Source organism: Thamnophis sirtalis, unplaced genomic scaffold (assembly GCF_051295495.1).
Source record: "Thamnophis sirtalis isolate CommonGarterSnake01/CBP01778 unplaced genomic scaffold, rThaSir2_p1.2 scaffold_4, whole genome shotgun sequence".
Taxonomy (NCBI): domain Eukaryota; kingdom Metazoa; phylum Chordata; class Lepidosauria; order Squamata; family Natricidae; genus Thamnophis; species Thamnophis sirtalis.
In genome coordinates, this window is record NW_028261384.1 from 75193444 (window position 1) to 75212232 (window position 18789).

Below are 18789 nucleotides of genomic sequence, written 5' to 3' on the forward strand. Positions count from 1 at the left end.
CTAAAGGCCAGTAATTTTATTTAGTTCTCATTTTATGGCATGATTAAAAAGAATCCAGGCTGGATACTGGTGGTGAAATATAATGAATTTGTTAGGTCAATATTTAAACATTTCCTGTTCTAAAAATCTACATTGGATGAATGGAAAAACAGCCAACATAGTTTTGACTCCTCCCCATGAATAAATTGTCTGAAGCATTTCCAAACCTTGAATGTTTATAAAAATTTGTACCTAATCAGTGGTGAGTTTCAATTTATTTTACTACTGGTTTGCTCGTACGCGTGCGTATGCTCGTATGATGCTTCTGTGCTTGCGCAGAAGCATCCTGGTGAGTGGGTGGAGCCTCCCGCTGCTGCCACTACCTGTTCACCCGATCTGGGACGAACCGGCAGAAACCCACCTCTGTACCTAATGCTATGGGTGTTAATTTAATCCTAAACAAAGTATACCGTTTATGGGGGAAGAACCTTTAAAAATAGAAACATTCTCTCCTTATTTCTTCCTTCCCATTTTTACTTCCATTAAGGGTTGCAGATGACCTTAAGATTGATCCATCCTTTCTCTAACTTTCATTCAGGATCAGAATTCTAGAATTTAGTCAGTTTGGGAAAAAGTCCAAGACAGAGTTTGGGAGTGGTCTTCGAGAATTCTTGTCATATCCTCTGTTCCTAATGGATTGCTGGCATTCCTTCTTGTCTAAATCCCTAAGAATTTTTCCTGGCTCCATATAGAACTTTTTACCACCAAGTATGATCAAATCTTTCTTTTGTGCTTCCTCAAATTCACTGTCAAATACTGCAGTGCCCTCTTCATTCACTGTTTTTAGAACAGACTCTGAAAATTGTGCTGCATGTTTATTATGTGTTTTTTCCAATATTGGATTCTTTGCTTTCTCCAGTTTGCTAGCTTTATGAGCTTCCTTCTGCTCATCTACTGTATTAGCATGAACATTCACCTGTTCCACCATTTGAGTGTTTGCAACTTCTCCTAAAGTAACATGAGCATTTTTTTTATCATCAAAGTCCTTCATCCATGTTCTCGGTTGATCATTGAGGACTTTTTTCTGTCTTTCTTCTAGCTCCTTAAACATCATCTCAGCCTTGTGCTGTTCTGCTAAAGCTATCTTCTGTGCTTGCTCTTGTTCTTCCAAAACTTCCCTTTGTATCTTGGCCAATTCATTTATAGCATGATGAGCTCTTACTTGTTCATCTACAGCTTTCCTTTTTGCTTCTTCTTGATCTTCAAGGGCTTTTCTTCGTGATTCCTCTAGGTTAACAAACATCTCCTTAGTTCTCTGCTGCTCTGCAAAGGCCAGCCTCTGTGCTATCTGTTGTTCTTCTATAGCTTTAGCATGTGCTGCCTCCAGCTTTTTCATAGCCAGATGTATTGCCCTTTTTTCTTCGAATGCCCTCTGCTGTGTTCTTTCATTTTCCTCCATAGCCATCTTTTGAGCTATTGCCAAGTCCTCTAGAGCTCTTTTTTGAGCAACTGCTAATTGTTCTAGAGACTTCTGCACATTTTCCCTTTCTTCCTTGGCTTTTCTTTCAGCTCTTTCTTTTTGTTTTTGAAACTTTTTCTGAGTTCTTATAAGTTCTCCTAGGGCAGCCTCAGCCAATTGCTTTTCTTCTTGAGACTTTTTTTGTGCTTTTTCTTCTTTCTCCAGTATTTGTTTATGAGTTCTTTCCAGAGCCTCCAAAGCTATCTGAGCATTCTCCTTTTCTTTCAGTGCCTTCTTCCATGCAATCTCTAATTCTTCTAAGGTCTTCTGTGACTTTCCTGTTTCTCCAATTGTCCCTTCCATTGTACTTCCCTGCTCATTTTGGATGCTTCTCTCTGCCCATGACAATTTTTTCAGAGCAGTTTCTGTCATTTTCCTTTCTTCCTCATATTTTTTTTGTATTTTTTCCATTTCCATCCGGGCTTTCTTTTGCTCCTCCAGGGTCTGCTTGTGAGCCTTTTCCAGAGCATCCAAAGCTTTCTGAGCATTTTCCTCTTTCTCCAGAGCCACTGTCTGAGCAATCTCCAATTCTTTTAGTTTCATATTAATTATTTCTTTTTCTCTGGTTGCTTTTTGCTCAGCTTTTTCCTGTTCTTCTTGATATTGTCTTTGAGCATTTGAGAGTTCATCCAGGGCTGCCTCAGCCATTTTTTTCCCATCTTGACACTTTTGCTGCACTTTCATTTGTTCCTCTAGGGCCTGAGCGTAAGCTCTTTCTATATTAGCCAGAGCTTTCTTAGCATTCGCTTCTTTTTCCAAGGCCTCTTTTTGAGCTATTTTTATTTTTTCTAGCTCTTTCTGTGCATTCTCTAATTCTTTCATTACTTGCATCTTAGATATTTCCTGCTCTTCTTGGAATTTTTTCTTAGTCTCCAAGAGTTCTTCCAAAGCTGCCTCACACATCTTCTTTTCTTCTTGACACTTTTTTCGTGCTTGCTCCAGTTCTTCCATAGCAGCTCTCTGAACTTTCTTCTGCTCCTCTAGGATTTCTTTATGAGCCCTTTCCAAAGCCTTCTGAGCTTTTTCCTCTTCTTCCTGAGTTTTTTTCTGAGCAACTTCCAATTCTTCTATAATCTTCTGAGTCCTCTCATTTTCTTTCTTTGTTTTCTTCTTAACCTTTTCCTGTTCTTCATTGAATGTTTTCTGGGTTCTTAAGAGTTCTTGCAGAGCATCTTCAGCCAGCCTTTTTTCCTCTTGAATTTTCTTTAGTGCTTTCTTCTGTTCTTCCAGTGCCTGCTTATTAGCTCTTTCAAGAACATCCCGAGTTTTTTGAGCTTTCTCCTGTTCCTTCATGGCCTTCTTCCGGGCATTCTCTAATTCTTCTAACTCTTTCTGTGCTTTCTCTCTCTCTCTAATTGCTTTCTGCTCTGCTGAATACTGCTCTTCCTGGATCTTTTTCTGAACTCTTGATAATTCTTCCAAAGCAGCCTCAGCCATCTTTCTTTCTTCCTGAGATTTCCTTTGAGCATCTCTTTGTTCCTCTAATGCCTGCTTTTGAGTTCTTTCCAGGCTGTCCAAAGCGTTTTGAGCTCTTTTCTGTTCTTCCAGACTCTTCTTTTTAGCTGTCAATATATTTTCTAGGGCCTCCTTCTGAGCAATTTCTAATTCTTTTAGCAATGTCTTAGCTTTCTCTCTTTCTTCTATTGCCTTTTTCTCAGCTGTTTCTTGCTCCTTTTCTACTTGTTTCAAGAGATTTTCTAGGGCTGCTTCAGCCATTTTTTTTTCTTCCTCAGATTTTTTCTGTGCTTCTTCCTGTTCCATCATGGCAGCCAAATGAGTCTTCTTCTGTTGCTCTAGAGCCTGTTCATTGGCAATCTCTAGAGCATGCTGAGATGTCTGGGCCTTCTCCTGTTCCTCCTGAGCTCTCTTCTGGACTTCTTCAAATTGTTTAATGTTTTTTTGAAGTCTCTCTCTTTCTTCTATGATTGTCGTTTCTGCCTTCTTCTGTTCCTCTTGGAAAGTTTTCTGGGTTCTTAAGAGTTCTTCTAGTCTTGCCTCAGCCATTTCCTTTTCTTCTTGTGATTTTTTCCATGCTCGCTCTTGTTCTTGAATAGCTAACTGAACTTTCCTCTGTTCATTCAGGACACATTTATGGGCTCTTTCTGCAGCCTCCAATGCATTCTCAGCCCTTACCTGTTCCTCCTGAGCTCTTTTCTGAGCTATTTCTAACTCTGCTAAGGCAATCTGAGTTATTTCCCTTTCTTCCATTATTTTTTTCTCAGCCATTTTCTTCTCTTCTTGGAATCTCCTCTGAGTTTCTAAAAGTTCATCCAAGACTGCTTCAGCTATCTTCCTTTCTTCCTGAATTTTTTTCCTTGTTTGTTCTCGTTCTTCCATTGTTGCTATCTGAGCTCTTCTTTGATCTTCCAGGGCCATTTTATGACATCTTTCTATAGCTGCTAGAGCACTCTGAGCTCTTTCCTGTTCCTCGAGTGCTTTCTTTTGAGCAATTGCTAATTCTTTGAGGCCCCTCTGTATATTCTCTTTTTCTTCCATAATTTTCCCCCTGGCAATTTCCTGCTCTTCTTGAAGTTTTTTCTGAGCTCTTAAAACATTTTCCAAAGCAGCTTCGGCCATCTTTTTTTCTTCTTGAGATTTCTTCCGTGCTTGCTCCTGTTCATAGATGGCAGCCATTTTAGCTTTCATCTGTACTTCCAGGTCCTCTTTTTGAGCCTTTTCAAGAGCTTCCAGAGTTTTTTGAGCTTTTGTACATTCCTCTATGGCTTTCTTCTGTTCAATCTGCAATTCTTCTAGGGCCTTTTGAATTCTTTGTCTTTCTTCCATGTTTTTTTCCTTAGCTCTTTTCTGTTCTGTTTGCACTTTTCTCTCAATGCTTGACAGTTTTTCCAAAGCAACCTCAGCCATCTTCTTTTCCTCTTCAGATTTTTTCCGTGCTTGCTCAAGTTCTTCAATGGCAGACATCTGAGTTTTCTTCTGTTCCTCTAACATTTTCTTCTGAGCAATTTCTAATTTTTGGAGAGCCTTTTGTGCTTCCTCTTTTTCTTTTAGGACTTTCTTTTCAGCCTTTTCCTGCTCTTCTTGGACTTTTTTTTGGTATTGTGACAGTTTTTCCAGGGCTGCTTCAGCTCTCATCCTTTCTTCTTGAGATATTTTAAATGCTTGTTCCTGTTCTTCCAATGCAGCCATTTGAGCTTTTTTTTGTTCCTCTAAAGTCTGTTTATGACTTTTTTCTATTGCTTCCAGGGCATTTTGAGCTCTTATCTGCTCCTCTCGGGCCTTTTTCTGAGCAATCTTTAATTCTTCTAGGGCCTTTTGAGCTTTCTCTCTTTCTTGCATTGCATTCTTCTCAGCCTGCTTATGTTCCTCTTGCATTTTCATCTCAGCTTGTACAAGTTTATCTAAAACTGCTTCAGCACTTTTCTTTTCTTCTTCTGCTTCTTTCCGTGCCTGTTCACATTCTTCAATGGCAGCCATCTGAGCTTTCATCTGTTCTTGTAGTGCCTGTTTATGAGCTTTTTCTACATTTTCCAAAGCTTCCTGAGCTCTTATTTGTTCTTCAAGAGCTTGTTTTTGAGCAATCTCTAATTCTCTGAGGGTCTTTTGGGCTATCTTTTTTTCTTGTATTGCTTTCTCTTCAGCCATTTCCTTCTCTTTTTTAAACTGTTGTTGTATCCTTAAAAACTCTTCCACTGCTGCCTCCATCCTTTTCTTTTCTTCTTTCATTTTTTCCCATTCTTTTTCCAGTTCCTCCATGGCTTCCCGATGAGCCTTTTTCTGCTCCTCCACAGCCTGTTGATGAGCTATTTCTACTGCTTCCAGGGACTGCTGACTCTGATTCTTTTTCTCAATGGCTTTCCTTTGAAGAATGTGTAATTCTTCTAAGGCCTTCTGAGCTTTCTCTCTTTCTTGCATTGCATTCTTCTCAGCCTGTTTATATTCCTCTCGCATTTTCATTTTAGCTTGTGCAAGTTTTTCTAAAGCTGCCTCAGCCCTCTTCTTTTCTTCTTCCGCTTCTTTCCGTGCCTGTTCACATTCTTCAATGGCAGCCATCTGAGCTTTCTTTTGCTCTTGTAATACCTGTTTATGAGCTTTTTCTACATTTTCCAAAGCTTCTTGAGCTCTCATTTGTTCTTCAAGAGCTTGTTTTTGAGCAATCTCTAATTCTCCAAGGGTTTCTTGAGCTATCTTTTTTTCTTGCATTGCTTTCTCTTCAGCCATTTCCTGCTCTTTTTGGAACTGTTGCTGTGTCCTTAAAAGCTCTTCCAGAGCTGCCTTCATCCTTTGCTTTTCTTCTTTCATTTTTTCCCATCCTTGCTCCTGTTCCTTCATGGCTGCCAGATGAGCTGCCTTCTGCTTCTCCATAGCCCGTCGATGAGTTATTTCTACTTCTTCCAGAGCCTTCTGAGCCTGTTTCTGTTCCTCAAGGACTTTTTTTTTAATAGTTTGTAATTCGTCTAGATTCTTCTGAACTTTCTCTCTCTCTTCCATTGCTGTTTTTTCAGCTTTTTCCTGTTCTTCTTGGAGTTTCTTCTGAGTTTTGAAAACTTCTTCTAGGGCAGCTTCAGCCATCTTCTTTTCTTCTTCAGACCTTTTCCTCAGTTTTTCTTGTTCTTCTATGGCAGCCATCTGAGATTTCTTCTGTTCCTCCAGTGCCTGTTTATGAGCTTTTTCCACAGCTTCCAGAGCTTCTGCTGCTCTTTCCTGTTCCTCCATAGCCACTTTTTGAGCAAACTCATATTTTTTTAAGGCTTCCTGAGCATTTCTTTCAGAGGCTTTTTCTTCCTGCTGTTCTTGAATCTGTCTCTGAATCTTTGACAATTTTTCTAAGGCTTCCTCAGCCATCTTCTTTTCTTCTTCAGATTTTTTCCAAATTTTTTCCTGTTCTTGTATCACAGCCATTTGAGCTTTCTTTTGTTCTTCCAACACTTTTTTATGAGCTTTTTCTACATCTTCCAAAGCTTTCTGAACTTTCCCCTGTTCTTCCAGTGCTTTCTTATGAGCAATTTGTAATTCCTTAAGGTTTTTGTCAGCTAACTGTCTTTCTGCTGCTGCTTTGTTTTCAGCCCTTTGTCTCTCTTCTTGTACTGTCTTCTGAGTCTTGACAAGGTCTTCCTGGGCCAGCAAAACTATTTTCTTTTCTTCCTGAATTCTTTTCCATTCTTGTTCCTGTTCTTCTATGGCAGTTCTCTTAGCTTTGTTCAGCTCCTCTAAAGCCTGTTTACGCATTTCTTCTACAGCTTCCAATGCATTCTGAGTTCTTTTCTCTTTTTCTAGGACTTTGTTTTGCATCACTTCTACTTCTTTTAGGGTTTTTTGTATAGCTTCTCTTTCTTCCATTGCTTTCATCTGAGCCCTTACCTGCTCTTCCTGGGACTTCTTCTGATTCCTGAAAAGCTCTTCCAGGGCTACTTCAACCATCTTCTTTTCTTCCTGAATTTTTTTCCTTATTTGTTCTTGTTCTTCCATCACTGCTCTCTGAGCTTCCTTCTGTTCCTCCAGGGCTTTTATATGAGTCCTTTCTAAAGCTTCCATAGCATTCTGAGCTCTTTCCTGTTCCTCAAGACATTTCTTTTTAGCAATCTCCAATTCATCGAGGGCCTTTTGTATGATCTCCCTTTCTTTCAGCATTTTTTTACCAGCTTCTTCTCGCTCTTCTTGAATTTTTTTTTGAGTTCTGAAAAGCTCTTCCAGGGCTACCTCAGCCATCTTCTTTTCTTCTTGAATTTTTCCCCTTATTTGTTCTGGCCCTTCCATCAATGCTGTCTGAACACCTTTTTGCTCTTTCAGAATCTTTGTGTGAGCATTTTCTATAATTTCCAGAGTGCCTTGGTCACTTTCTTGTTCCTCTAGGAAATTATTTTGCACATTTTCAACTTTTTTAAGGGCCTTTGATATTTGCACACTTTCCTCAATGATGTTTCTGTTACCTCTTCTCTGTTCTTTTTGGATTTTTCTGTGAGCCATGGATATTTCTTCCAGATCAGCTTCAGACTTATTTTCTGGATTCCCCCCCCTTGTTTGTTCTTGTACTTCCATTAATGCTATGTTTTGTTCTGACGCTGTCATTTTTGCTATTTCTACTACTTCCAGAGCATTCTGATCTCTGTCTTGATCTTCCAGAAATTTATTTTCAGAAATCTCTAATTCTTTGAGGGTCTTACCTATGTTCTGTCTTTCCTGTCCCATTATAGTTTTCCTCTGAAGAATCTCTGATTCTTTTAAAGTGTTTTGTGCATTCTGACTTTCTTCCATTACCTTTTTCTCAGATCTTTTCTGCTTTTCCTGTTCCTTTATCTGAGCCACAGAAGTGTTTCCCAGAGCTTCTTCCACCAACTCCTTTTTTTCTTCATATATTTTCTTTTTTTCCTCTAAGGCCATTTTATGACCAATTTCTAAGTTTTCCAGAGCTAATTCTTCTAGGGATTTATCAGTTCTTTCTCTTTCTTCTTTGGCCACCTTCCAATTCTTTCCCCCTTCTTGGACTTTGTTCTGAACTGCTGAGAAGTGTTCCTCAGCTACTTCTCCCATCAACATTTCTTTTAGAATATTTTCCTGTGCTTTCTTCTGTTGGCCTAATGCCCACATATGAGATTTTTCTAAAGTTTCTAGAGCTTTTTGAGCTCTTGCTTGTTCCTCTAGGGCTGCCTTTTTAGCAATTTCCAATTCTTCTATGGCTTTCTGACCACTTTCTCTCTCTTTTACTGCTTTCTTTTCTGAACTTTCTTGTCCCTCATAAAATTCTTTTTGCATCCTTGAAAGTTGTTTCATGGTGGCTTCAGTCAGCTTTTTTTCTTCTAGGTAACTTTCTTTTGCTTGCTGTTGTTCAGCAACCACCTGCATTTTTCTTTGTTCCTCTAAAGCCTGTCTGTGGGCTCTTTCTACAGTTTCCAGAGTTTTCTCAGCTTTTTTCTTATCTTCCAAAGCCTTTTTCTGAGCAATCTCTAATTCTTCTAAAGCTCTTTGTGCTTTCTCTCTTTCTTCTTTAACTTGCCTCTCAGCTCTTTCCTGCTGTTTTTGGACCTTTCTTTGAGCTTCTGCAAGTTTTTCTAAAGCTGCCTCAGTCATCCTTTTTTCTTCCTGCGACTTTCTCTGAGCGTACTCCTGTTCTTCCATTGCAGCTATAAGGACTTTTTTTTGTTCTTCCAAAGCCCTGTTATGTGCTCTTTCCAGAGCATCCAGGGCCTCTTGTGCTTTTTCCTGTTCTTCAAGAGCTTGCTGCTGAACTCTCTCTTGTTCTTCCAGGGTTTTTTTTGTGACTTTTTCAAGCTCGTCTAAAGCCTGTTGTTGAGCGCTGGCCAGTTCCCTCAAGGTTGCCTTCTGTATTTTTTCTTGTTCTTCCAAGATTGTTTTAAAAGCTTGTTCTTGTTCACAGAGTGCCTTTTGCTGTGACTTTTCCTGCTCATCTAATAATCTCCGCCAAGTGCTTTCTTCATCAATTTCTTCTTGATAACTTTTGAATTTTTCATCCAATTCTTGCTGAAGAGCTCTTACTTGTTCCTCCAATTCATTCTGATGGACTTGGTGTTTCATTTCTTTCTGTTTAAGGTTCTCTTGTTCTTTTAGTAAATTCTCTTGGAATTTTTCTTGTTGTTGTTGTTGTTCCTCCTCCTCTTCTATTTCTTCCTCTTCCTCCTTCTCAAAAAAGTTACCGTGTTTCCTTTTGCTTTCCTGAAAGCATGTCCCTCTGTTGTCTTGGGCCATGCTCTTCTGTTTTGTCAGAACTATTACTCTTTGTTGTTCTTTGGTGTTTCCCCCCCAATTTTCTCTCCATTTCTCCACAATGTCCTTGTCATTTCTTCCTAATTCTGCAGATGTCATTTGAGATCTTTGTTGCTTCTTACAAGTTTTTTGAAGTTCACTCAAAAGACTCTTATTCTTCTTTTCATCAACTTTCTGTTCCTGCTTTCTCCTGAGCCTGGCAATTTTCTGAGCCTTTGGTTGTACCTCTTTTAGCAAAGCATAGGATTCTTCATCGTAATCTAATTGACAGGCCAAAGCAAGGTCTTTAGCTGCCTTTTGCCAGTAACCAAGTATTTTCAGTGCTTTTCCTCGCCACTTGTAGGGCTGGGCTGAGTCAGGGTTTATTTGTATGGCTTTATCACAGTCCCTAATTGCAGCAGTTGGCTTTTGTAGCTTCAGATAGACCCTGGCTCGGTTTGCATATAAGATAGTAAGATGTGGATTGAGCTTAATAGCTTCTGTGAACAAATCTAAAGCTTTAAAAAGTTCTCCTTTATTGACTGCATCAAAAGCTTCTCTCTTCTTTTCATTGGCTAGTTTTCTCATTTCATCAGTTACTTTCAAATTTTCATTTCCCATCTCCTGAGGAAAATCTTCATCTGACTCAATAACTTCTTCAGTATCAATTTCCAATTCACTATCCTCACTTTCTGATTCGGTTTCATATTTTTGCTTCCTCGTGGGTCCTTTCTGAGCCCTTCTTTCATGCAGTTCAACGTGCTCTTGTTTTTCATAATCCATAAACTGATCTTGGTCTTGTACTGCAGACATGGGATAAGTTTCATTTTGACCCTCTGAACAATAAAGAGGGAATATTTTATAGTTTTGGGAATTATGCAGAATTGTTTTTTCCTCAGAAATGTGAAATGTTCTTGGATCCAGTTCTTTTTTGCAAGACTCATGAATAACTGATTTATCTTGGGGATCATTTCCTTGTGTTTTCCCAGAAGCTTCTTTCATTTTGCTTATCTTCTCTTTAAATTCTCTCTGATTACTTCTTTCATCTGGGTTTGTCCACCATTTAATAACTTTCTCATTTTCTGTTTGCATTTCTTTCATCTTGGCATAAGTATCTTCATCATAATCTAGTTGACAGGACACAGAGAAATCTTTAGTAGCCTCCTGCCAATAACCCAACATGCAAAATGCCTCTCCACGGCACTTGTATGGTAAGGCCACACCAGGATTTAATTTTATGGCATTGTTACAATCCTTTATAGCAGCAATTGGCATATGAAGTTTCAGAAAAGAACTGGCTCGGCAAATATACAAGTTAGTAATATGGGGGTTTAGTTTGATAGCTTTGGTGAATAACTCAGCTGCTTTTTTATATTCACCTTTCTCCATTGCATCCAAAGCTGCTTTCTTGTTTTCACTCGTCTGCTTCCATTTCTCATCTGTCTGCACATTTTCATATATTATTTCCTGGGAGTCTTTATTATGGTCTAGCTTCACTTTCTCTTCTTTATTCCTTACTACTTTGTTCTCCAGTTCTATGCTAATACTTTCCTCTCTCTGGTCTTGTTTTTGATCCTCTAAAATTATCTGTGCTTTCTTAATCTTCTCCAGTATCTCAGATTTCTTATATGTAAGGATGCACTTCGCTTGCCTTTCAGAAATTCTTTGAAATCCTGATTTTAATTCATTTAGTACTGAATTGGCCTCTTTATCATATTCTAGCTTAGAAGCTAAAACAAAATCATGGGCTGCTTTTTTTAAACAGCCTAATTTCTTGAATGCTTTTCCTCTCAATTTTAATGTTTCTGATGATTTGGGATTCAGTTCAATGGCTATATTGCAATCTTTAATAGCAGCATTTGGTTTTTCCAATTGCAGATAGACATTGGCACGGTTGATGTAAGAACTAGAAATGTGTGGGTTGAACTCAATAGCTTCAGAGAATAGATCAACAGCTTTTTGAAGTTCAACTTTAGCTAGGGCTTCCAAGGCCTTTTTATTCTTTTCATTGATTTGATTCCTTATCTCATCAGATATATAAAGATTTTCGTATTCTATTTCTTGGCTATTATTCTGCAATTGTTCCATGTTTTCCTCACTATAATTCTCCAAATTGTTCTCATTCCATGCATCTTCCAGACACTCACTGCCCCTCTCTTCTATACAGATGTCATTTGCAGTAAATGTCAAGGAACTGGCTACAGTTTCTAATGATTCTCGGAGAAAAAGACGATCTTCAGAATTTGTAAAGCTGAAATCAGACCTGAACCTCGGAAAATTACTTGATCCCATGATGAGGAAAATTTTTTGATTTAGCTGGATCTTAAAGGGAAGGAAGAATTTAAAAAAATGATCTAAGAGAGGATTTAATCCTTATTCTAATGAATGATCTTATAAAAAATGGGCTTCATTCCTCTCTGCCATGGTCCTACTTCTACTATATACTACCATTACTACTTAATGAAGTAAAACTGTGTTAGATTCAACCACAAAGACAGTTTTGTGATGTCATCAATCATGTCATCACTGGAATCCTCAAGTATTGTGTTTTAAGAATTTCAACAGAAGCATTTTATCTCCTTTATTGATTGTTCTTGAATGAGGTTAATGTTGAAATATGTAATGGAGGTGCTAATTTTTTATAATGCACAAAAATGCTTCTAAATTACTTTCTTTTATAGAAAATGGCAGTGATCAGTATAAGCAAAAAAATACACTGGTTTACTAAAATGTCTTACCAATATTTTTTAATTAAAAACTATAAATTGTCATGATTTCAGATGTCAGACTTCAAAATTTGGTATGTCATATTACGGCAGATTGACTATAACAACGATGGTGAAACTTTTTGGCCCGCGTGCCATAAGTGGGGGGAGTGCAGGGGGGTCATGCATACACCCATAATGCAATGCACAACCTCCCCCAGTGTGCATGCACGCATGACAGGCACTCCCCCCATTTTTTGCAAGCTCTTTTCACCCTCCCTAGTCTCCAGAGGCTTTATAGGAGCCTGGGGAGGGCAAAAACAGCCTCCCCCGCCCCCCGGAGGCCCTCCGGAGGCTTCAGGGACCTTCAGGAGGCTTCCCTGAAGCTTCCGGAGGGCTTAAATCGACCCTACAAGCAAACCAGAAGTCTGTTCCCGAACTTCCCATTTTCCAATAGGACCTGGTTTTTTTGTACTCCAGAGGCTTCAGGAGCTCCCCTGAAGCCTCCGGAGGGCCTCCGGGGGGGCAGGGAGGCTCTTTTTGCTTCAGGGACCTTCAGGAGGCTCCCCTGAAGCTTCCGGAGGGCTTAAATCGACCCTACAAGCAAACCAGAAGTCTGTTCCCGAACTTCCCCTTTTCCCATAGGACCGGGTTTTTTTGTACTCCAGAGGCTTCAGGGAAGCTCCTGAAGCCTCCGGGGGGGGGGGGGGGGGCAGGGAGGCTCTTTTTGCCCTCCCCAGGCTCTTATAAAGCCTCTGGAGCCTAGGGAGGGTGAAAAATGGCTTTAAAAAATGCTGAACTGAGTTTTAGTTTTTTAGTTTTATTAAACATTTATAGGCCGCCCTTTTCCCTGAGGGGACTCGGGGCGGCTTACAATAATAGGGGAGGGGAGTGCAGGACAAAACACAAAAAGAAAATGTGAGTAAAAATAATTAGCGGTAAAAACACAACATTCATTCAACATTCGGGAGGGGCGAGCGTAAAGTCTTATCCCCAGGCCTGACGGGATAGCCAGATCTTGAGGGCTGTGCGGAAGGCCTGGACGGTGGTGAGGGTGCGGATCTCCACGGGGAGATTGTTCCATAGCGTCGGAGCTGCAACTGAGAAGGCTCTCCTCCGCGTAGTCGCCAGTCGGCACTGACTGGCGGATGGAATTCGGAGGAGGCCTACTCTATGCGATCTGATGGGACGGAGGGAGGTAATTGGCAGAAGGCGGTCTCTCAAATAGTCAGATCCACTACCATGGAGCGCTTTATGAGTGGTAAGTAGGACCTTGAAGTGCACCCGGAGATCAACAGGTAGCCAGCGCAGCTCACGGAGGATCGATGTTATGTGGGCGAACCGTGGTGCGCCCACAATCACTCGCGCGGCTGCGTTCTGGACTAGCTGCAGTTGCCGGATGCTCTTCAAGGGCAGCCCCATGTAGAGCACATTGCAGTATTCCAGCCTAGAGATCACAAGGGCTCGAGTGACTGTTGTGAGGGCCTCCCGGTTCAGGTAGGGCCGCAACTGGCGCACCAGGCGAACCTGGGCAAATGCCCCCCTGGTCACAGCTGACAAGTGATGGTCGAAACTCAGCTGTGGGTCCAGGAGGACTCCCAAGTTGCGGACCCTGTCTGAGGGGTATAAATTTTGACCCCCCCCAGCCTGAGTGATGGAACGCCGGCCAAATTGTTGGGAGGAAAACACAACAGCCACTCGGTCTTGTCCGGGTTGAGTACCAGTTTGTTAGCTCTCATCCAGTCTTTAACAGCCTCAAGACCCCGGTTCATCACGTCCACTGCTTCATTGAGTTGGCACGGGGCGGACAGATACAACTGTGTATCGTCCGCGTATTGGTGGTATTTTATCCCGTGCCTCTGAATGATCTCGCCCAGCGGTTTCATGTATATGTTAAATAGTAAATGGTCTTATCCCTATGTTAAATAGGGATAAGACCGAACCCTGCGGCACCCCATAAGTTAGGGGCCTCGGGGACGATCTCTGCCCCCCCACCGACACCGACTGCGACCTGTCCGAGAGGTAGGAGGAGAACCACTGCAGAACAGTGCCGCCCACCCCCACCTCCCGCAGTCGTCACAGAAGGATACCATGGTCGATGGTATCGAAAGCCGCTGAGAGGTCAAGGAGAACCAGGATGGACGCATGGCCTCCATCTCTGGCTCTCCAGAGATCATCGGTCAATGCGACCAAAGCGGTTTCTGTGCTGTAACCGGGCCTGAAGCCGGACTGGAAGGGGTCAAGGTAGTTAGTTTTTTTTAGTTTTTAGTTCAGTTTATTTATAGGCCGCCCTTTTCCCTGAGGGGACTCAGGGCGGCTAACAACTTGTATGGGAGGGGAAGACATACAATAACATAAAAACACAATATATAATTAAAACCAAGCAACATTCATACAACATTCGGGTGGGGGCGGACTATGGTCTTACCCCCAGGCCTGGCGGGATAGCCAGATCTTGAGGGCTGTGCGGAAGGTCTGAAGGGTGGTGAGGGTACGAATCTCCACGGGGAGATCGTTCCAAAGGGTCGGAGCTGCTACTGAAAAGGCTCTCCTCCGCGTAGTTGCCAGCCGGCACTGGCTGGCAGATGGCACTCGGAGGAGGCCTAATCTGTGAGATCTTATGGGTCGAGAGGAGGTGATTGGCAGGAGGCGGTCTCCCAAGTACGCAGATCCACTACCATGTAGGTAGTAAGAAGCACCTTGAAGCGCACACGGAGATCAACAGGTAGCCAGTGCAGCTCGCGGAGGATAGGTGTTATGTGGGCGAACCGAGGTGCACCCACAATCACTCGCGCGGCCGCATTCTGGACTAGCTGAAGCCGCCGGATGCTCTTCAAGGGCAGCCCCATGTAGAGCACATTGCAGTATTCCAGCCTAGAGGTCACGAGGGCGCGAGTGACTGTTGTGAGAGCCTCCCGGTTCAGGTAGGGTCGCAACTGGCGCACCAGGCGAACCTGGGCAAATGCCCCCCTGGTCACAGCCGACAGGTGGTAATCAAAGGTCAGCTGCGGATCCAGGAGGACTCCCAAGTTGCGAACCCTGTCTGAGGGGTGTAAAATTTGGCCCCCCAGCCTGAGCGATGGAACACCAACCAAATTTTTGGGAGGGAAACACAACAGCCACTCGGTCTTTTCTGGGTTGAGTACAAGCTTGTTAGCCCTCATCCAGTCCCCAACAGCTTCAAGTCCCTGGTTCATCACGTCCACCGCTTCATTGAGTTGGCACGGGGCGGACAGATACAGCTGCGTATCGTCCGCATATTGGTGGTATCTTATCCCGTGCCTCCGAATGATCTCGCCCAGCGGTTTCATGTAGATGTTAAATAGTACGGGGGACAGGACCGACCCCTGCGGCACCCCATATGTTAGGGGCCTCATGGTCGATCTCTGTCCCCCGACCAACACCGACTGCGACCTGTCCGAGAGGTAGGAGGAGAACCACTGCAAAACAGTGCCTCCCACCCCCACCTCCCGCAGTCGTCGCAGAAGGATACCATGGTCGATGGTATCGAAAGCTGCCGAGAGGTCAAGGAGAACCAAGATGGAGGCGTGGCCTCCATCCCTGGCTCTCCAGAGATCATCGGTCAATGCGACCAAAGCGGTTTCTGTGCTGTAACCAGGTCTGAAGCCGGACTGGAAGGGGTCCAGGTAGTTAGCTTCCTCCAAGGTACGCTGAAGCTGGAAGGCCACTAGCAAGTGCGCACATGCACATTGGCCAGCTGACAGGGCAACACTGACAAATGGCTCCGTGTGCCACTTGTGGCACGTATGTCATAGGTTTGCCATTTCGGGACTATAAGGTGTGAAAATCAAACGCTATATGTGGCATGGATACGGCTAAAAAAATCTTTTTTTTTTGGCACATCAGCCTTAAGTTAGACTTAAGTAGTTGAAAATGAAGCTTGGTTAAGAAATCAGTTTCTGAATGATCAATAGTTTATACTCACCCAGAACCAAGTTGATCGCACAGCTTCATTTCTGGCTGACTTATGCCCAAGAAATATTGTATGAGAAACTAATATAAAGGGACAAGATGTTATAGAACCGAATAAAGGCAATCTGATCTTGCTGAGATGATGAATTCCAATATAGGTATAATTAAATATGAAGCATTTAAATTGTACATGAGAAATTGAAATGATGCCCATGTGAAGCCTTTTTGGGAACATATTTTTGTGGTAGTTTTATGACTTGTGGGGACAGTTTTATTTAGGTCTTATTGATTTTTTTAAAGTATCGCTAATCATAAGCCCGGAGACACAGTGACTCAGTGGCTAAGATGTTGAGCTTGTCAATCAGAAAGGTTGGCAGTTCGGATCTCTAATGCTGCGTAATAGAGTGAACTCCAATCATTACTTGTTCAGCTTGCGCAACCTAGCAGTCTGAAAGCATGTAAAAATGCAAGTAAAAAAACAGGGACCACCTTTGGTGAGAAGATAACAGTGTTCCGTGTGCCTTTGGCGTCTAGTCATATCGGCCCCATGACCACAGACGTCTTTGGACAACACTGGCTCTTCGGCTTTGAAACGGAGATGAGCACTGCCTCTTGGAGTCAGGAACGACTAGCACATATGTGTGAGGGAAACTTTTACCTTACCTTTAATCCTTAGACTCTTTTAACACATGCATCAAGGGTTTTAATGATTTAGGCCAGTGATGGCAAACCTTTTTTGGCTCACATGCCATAAGGGGGGAGCATATGGGGGTCGTGCGTGGGCTTGCCGCACCCATAATGTAAAGTGCAACACACACCCAGTGCGCATGCATGTATGAGAGAAGCGACACCCCATTTCTTGCATGGTTTTTTCTCCCTCCCCACACTCCAGAGGCTTTATTTTGCCTGGGGAGGGCAAAAACAGCCTCCCCCCCCCCGCGAGGCCCTCCGGAGGCTTCAGGGACCTTCAGGACCTCCCTGAAGCCTCCGGAGGACTATAAACCACTTCCTGAAGGTCCCTGAAGCCCCCGGAGGACTTAAACCAGCCCTACATACTTCTGGTTTGCCCATAGGGCCGTTTTTTTGCACTCTGGAGGCCTCAGGGAAGCTCCTGAAGCCTCTGGAGGGCCTCAGGGGGGTGGGGGGGGCTCTTTTCACCCTCCCCAGGCTCCTATAAAGCCTCTGGAGGCTGGGGAGGGCGAAAAATGGCTTTTAAAAATGCTGAACTGAGCTGGCCAGCACATGCATGTGCACTGGCCAGTTGACAGGGCAACGCTTCGTGTGACCTGACAAATGGCTCCGTTTGCGCACATGTGCCATAAGTTCGCCATCCCGGATTTAGGCCAATGAACCACTGAAAGATCCCCTCCCCCATGGACTGATGTTCTATAGTTCTCTCCAGAACAATAAAATTGTGTTCCCCCTGCCTCTTAATGGGTGTGGTATGCCAGATGGATGTTATCACACATGAAGGAAACTTGGTAGTTAAAGGGGGGGAGGGATAGGATACAAAATGTAAGTCAATGAAAACTACATGCTTCCAAATCCCAACTACACTAATTGGTTCTTGCTGAACCAACCTGGGAATAAAAGCCATCAGTTGGAGACCTTGATAAAAGCCATTTGGACACAATAACTGTAAAAGATCGAAGGATGGACAAGATGTGAGGCGGGTGAGGTGAGTTGAACAGCAATTTATTATAAACGCAACAAGTAATTATGTAGAGACAGGATTCAGCACCTCGCCCTGCTTGACAGCTATTTATATGGGAGTTGTCAAGCAGGGCGGCCAATGGGAGTGCTTCTGGCAGCCCGTGCTCAGCCAGCCGCGCTTTAGCCAATCAGGCGCTGCTAGGCTGTTGCCGGCTGTCAGTCGTAAGTCGAAGACTTGTAGCCGGAGGACTTAGCAATAAACAACCATTATTATTGTCCAAATGGAAAACGATTTGGTTTATTTCTTTGTTAAACCTGTTTCAATTTCAGTTGATTTTAGTTTAGCAGGAGGGAAATAGTTTATGACTGCTAAGAGCCGAGGTGGCGCAGTGGTTAGGGTGCAGTAATGCAGGCCACTTCAGCTGACTGTTATCTGCAGTTCAGCGGTTCTAATCTCACTGGCTCAAGGTTGACTCATCCTTCCATCCTTCCGAGGTGGGTGAAATGAGGACCCAGACCATGGGGGTGATATGCTGACTCTGTAAACTGCTTAGAGAGGGCTGAAAGCCCTTTGAAGCGGTATATAAGTCTAATTGCTATTGCTATTGCTATGCAGAAAAACTCTTCATCCATGACTGCGAACAAAAATAGCAACCCTCAGAATCATCTACATTTCTGAAAAACATTTTAAAACAGAAACAAAGGTGAAGATAAATGCTTATAATTCAGTATTTTGTGTTTTGTTTGGCTTTACGCTTATTTTTGTTAGGGTGTGATATGCGTGATTTTGCCTGTTTCTTGAATAGTAACAATTTTTGTTTCTGCAAAATAGACACTGCAGGGATTTGGGGTAGAAATGCATGATTTGACTTTTAGTATTTAGATGTCACCAATTATCTATGAGCCTCATTAATTTCATAAATAATATCTGTGCCACATTAGTTGACTTGTGAATGAATATTTCAGCAAAAACCAAAATGGATTAAAACTGAGGTATTGTGTTTTGAATTCAGAGTTTAAATTCTTATTTCATTGTGTAGTTTACTTTTTTATATTCTAGTTTATTATGTTGAACAATGATTTTGTTCACTCTCAACCCCCCTCCCCGCCCCTGAAGGGATAAGGAAGAATGTTTAATTCTTAAGACCTGATTCTATTTTATAGGCCATTCTCTCTCCCCCTCGCCCCTCTTTGCTTCTTTTTTCATTATTATATCAATGCTGAGGTTGTATTTTTAGCGGTTCGGTTATATATGGGGTGCGTTTGATTAGAAGTTAAGGCACCAGGCTAGAAACCGTGAATTCTAGTCCTACATTAGTCTGACCTCGAGGAGTCACTCTC

At 42.5% G+C, this 18789-nt stretch overlaps 1 protein-coding gene across 1 annotated transcript; it reads right to left on the minus strand.

Moving 5' to 3' along the window:
• Nucleotides 1-492: 492 nt before the first annotated feature.
• LOC106543174 (uncharacterized) lies at nt 493-11629 on the minus strand. Its single transcript, XM_087713138.1, has one exon. It carries the CDS (start codon nt 11447-11449, stop codon nt 599-601), a length of 10851 nt encoding a protein of 3616 aa, XP_087569264.1. The 5' UTR covers nt 11450-11629; the 3' UTR covers nt 493-598.
• Nucleotides 11630-18789: the final 7160 nt, after the last annotated feature.

What these genes read in the sequence shown, in the direction of transcription:
- LOC106543174 (XM_087713138.1), bottom strand. Translation starts at nt 11,449, where the DNA reads ATGGGATCAAGTAATTTTCCGAGGTTCAGGTCTGATTTCAGCTTTACA.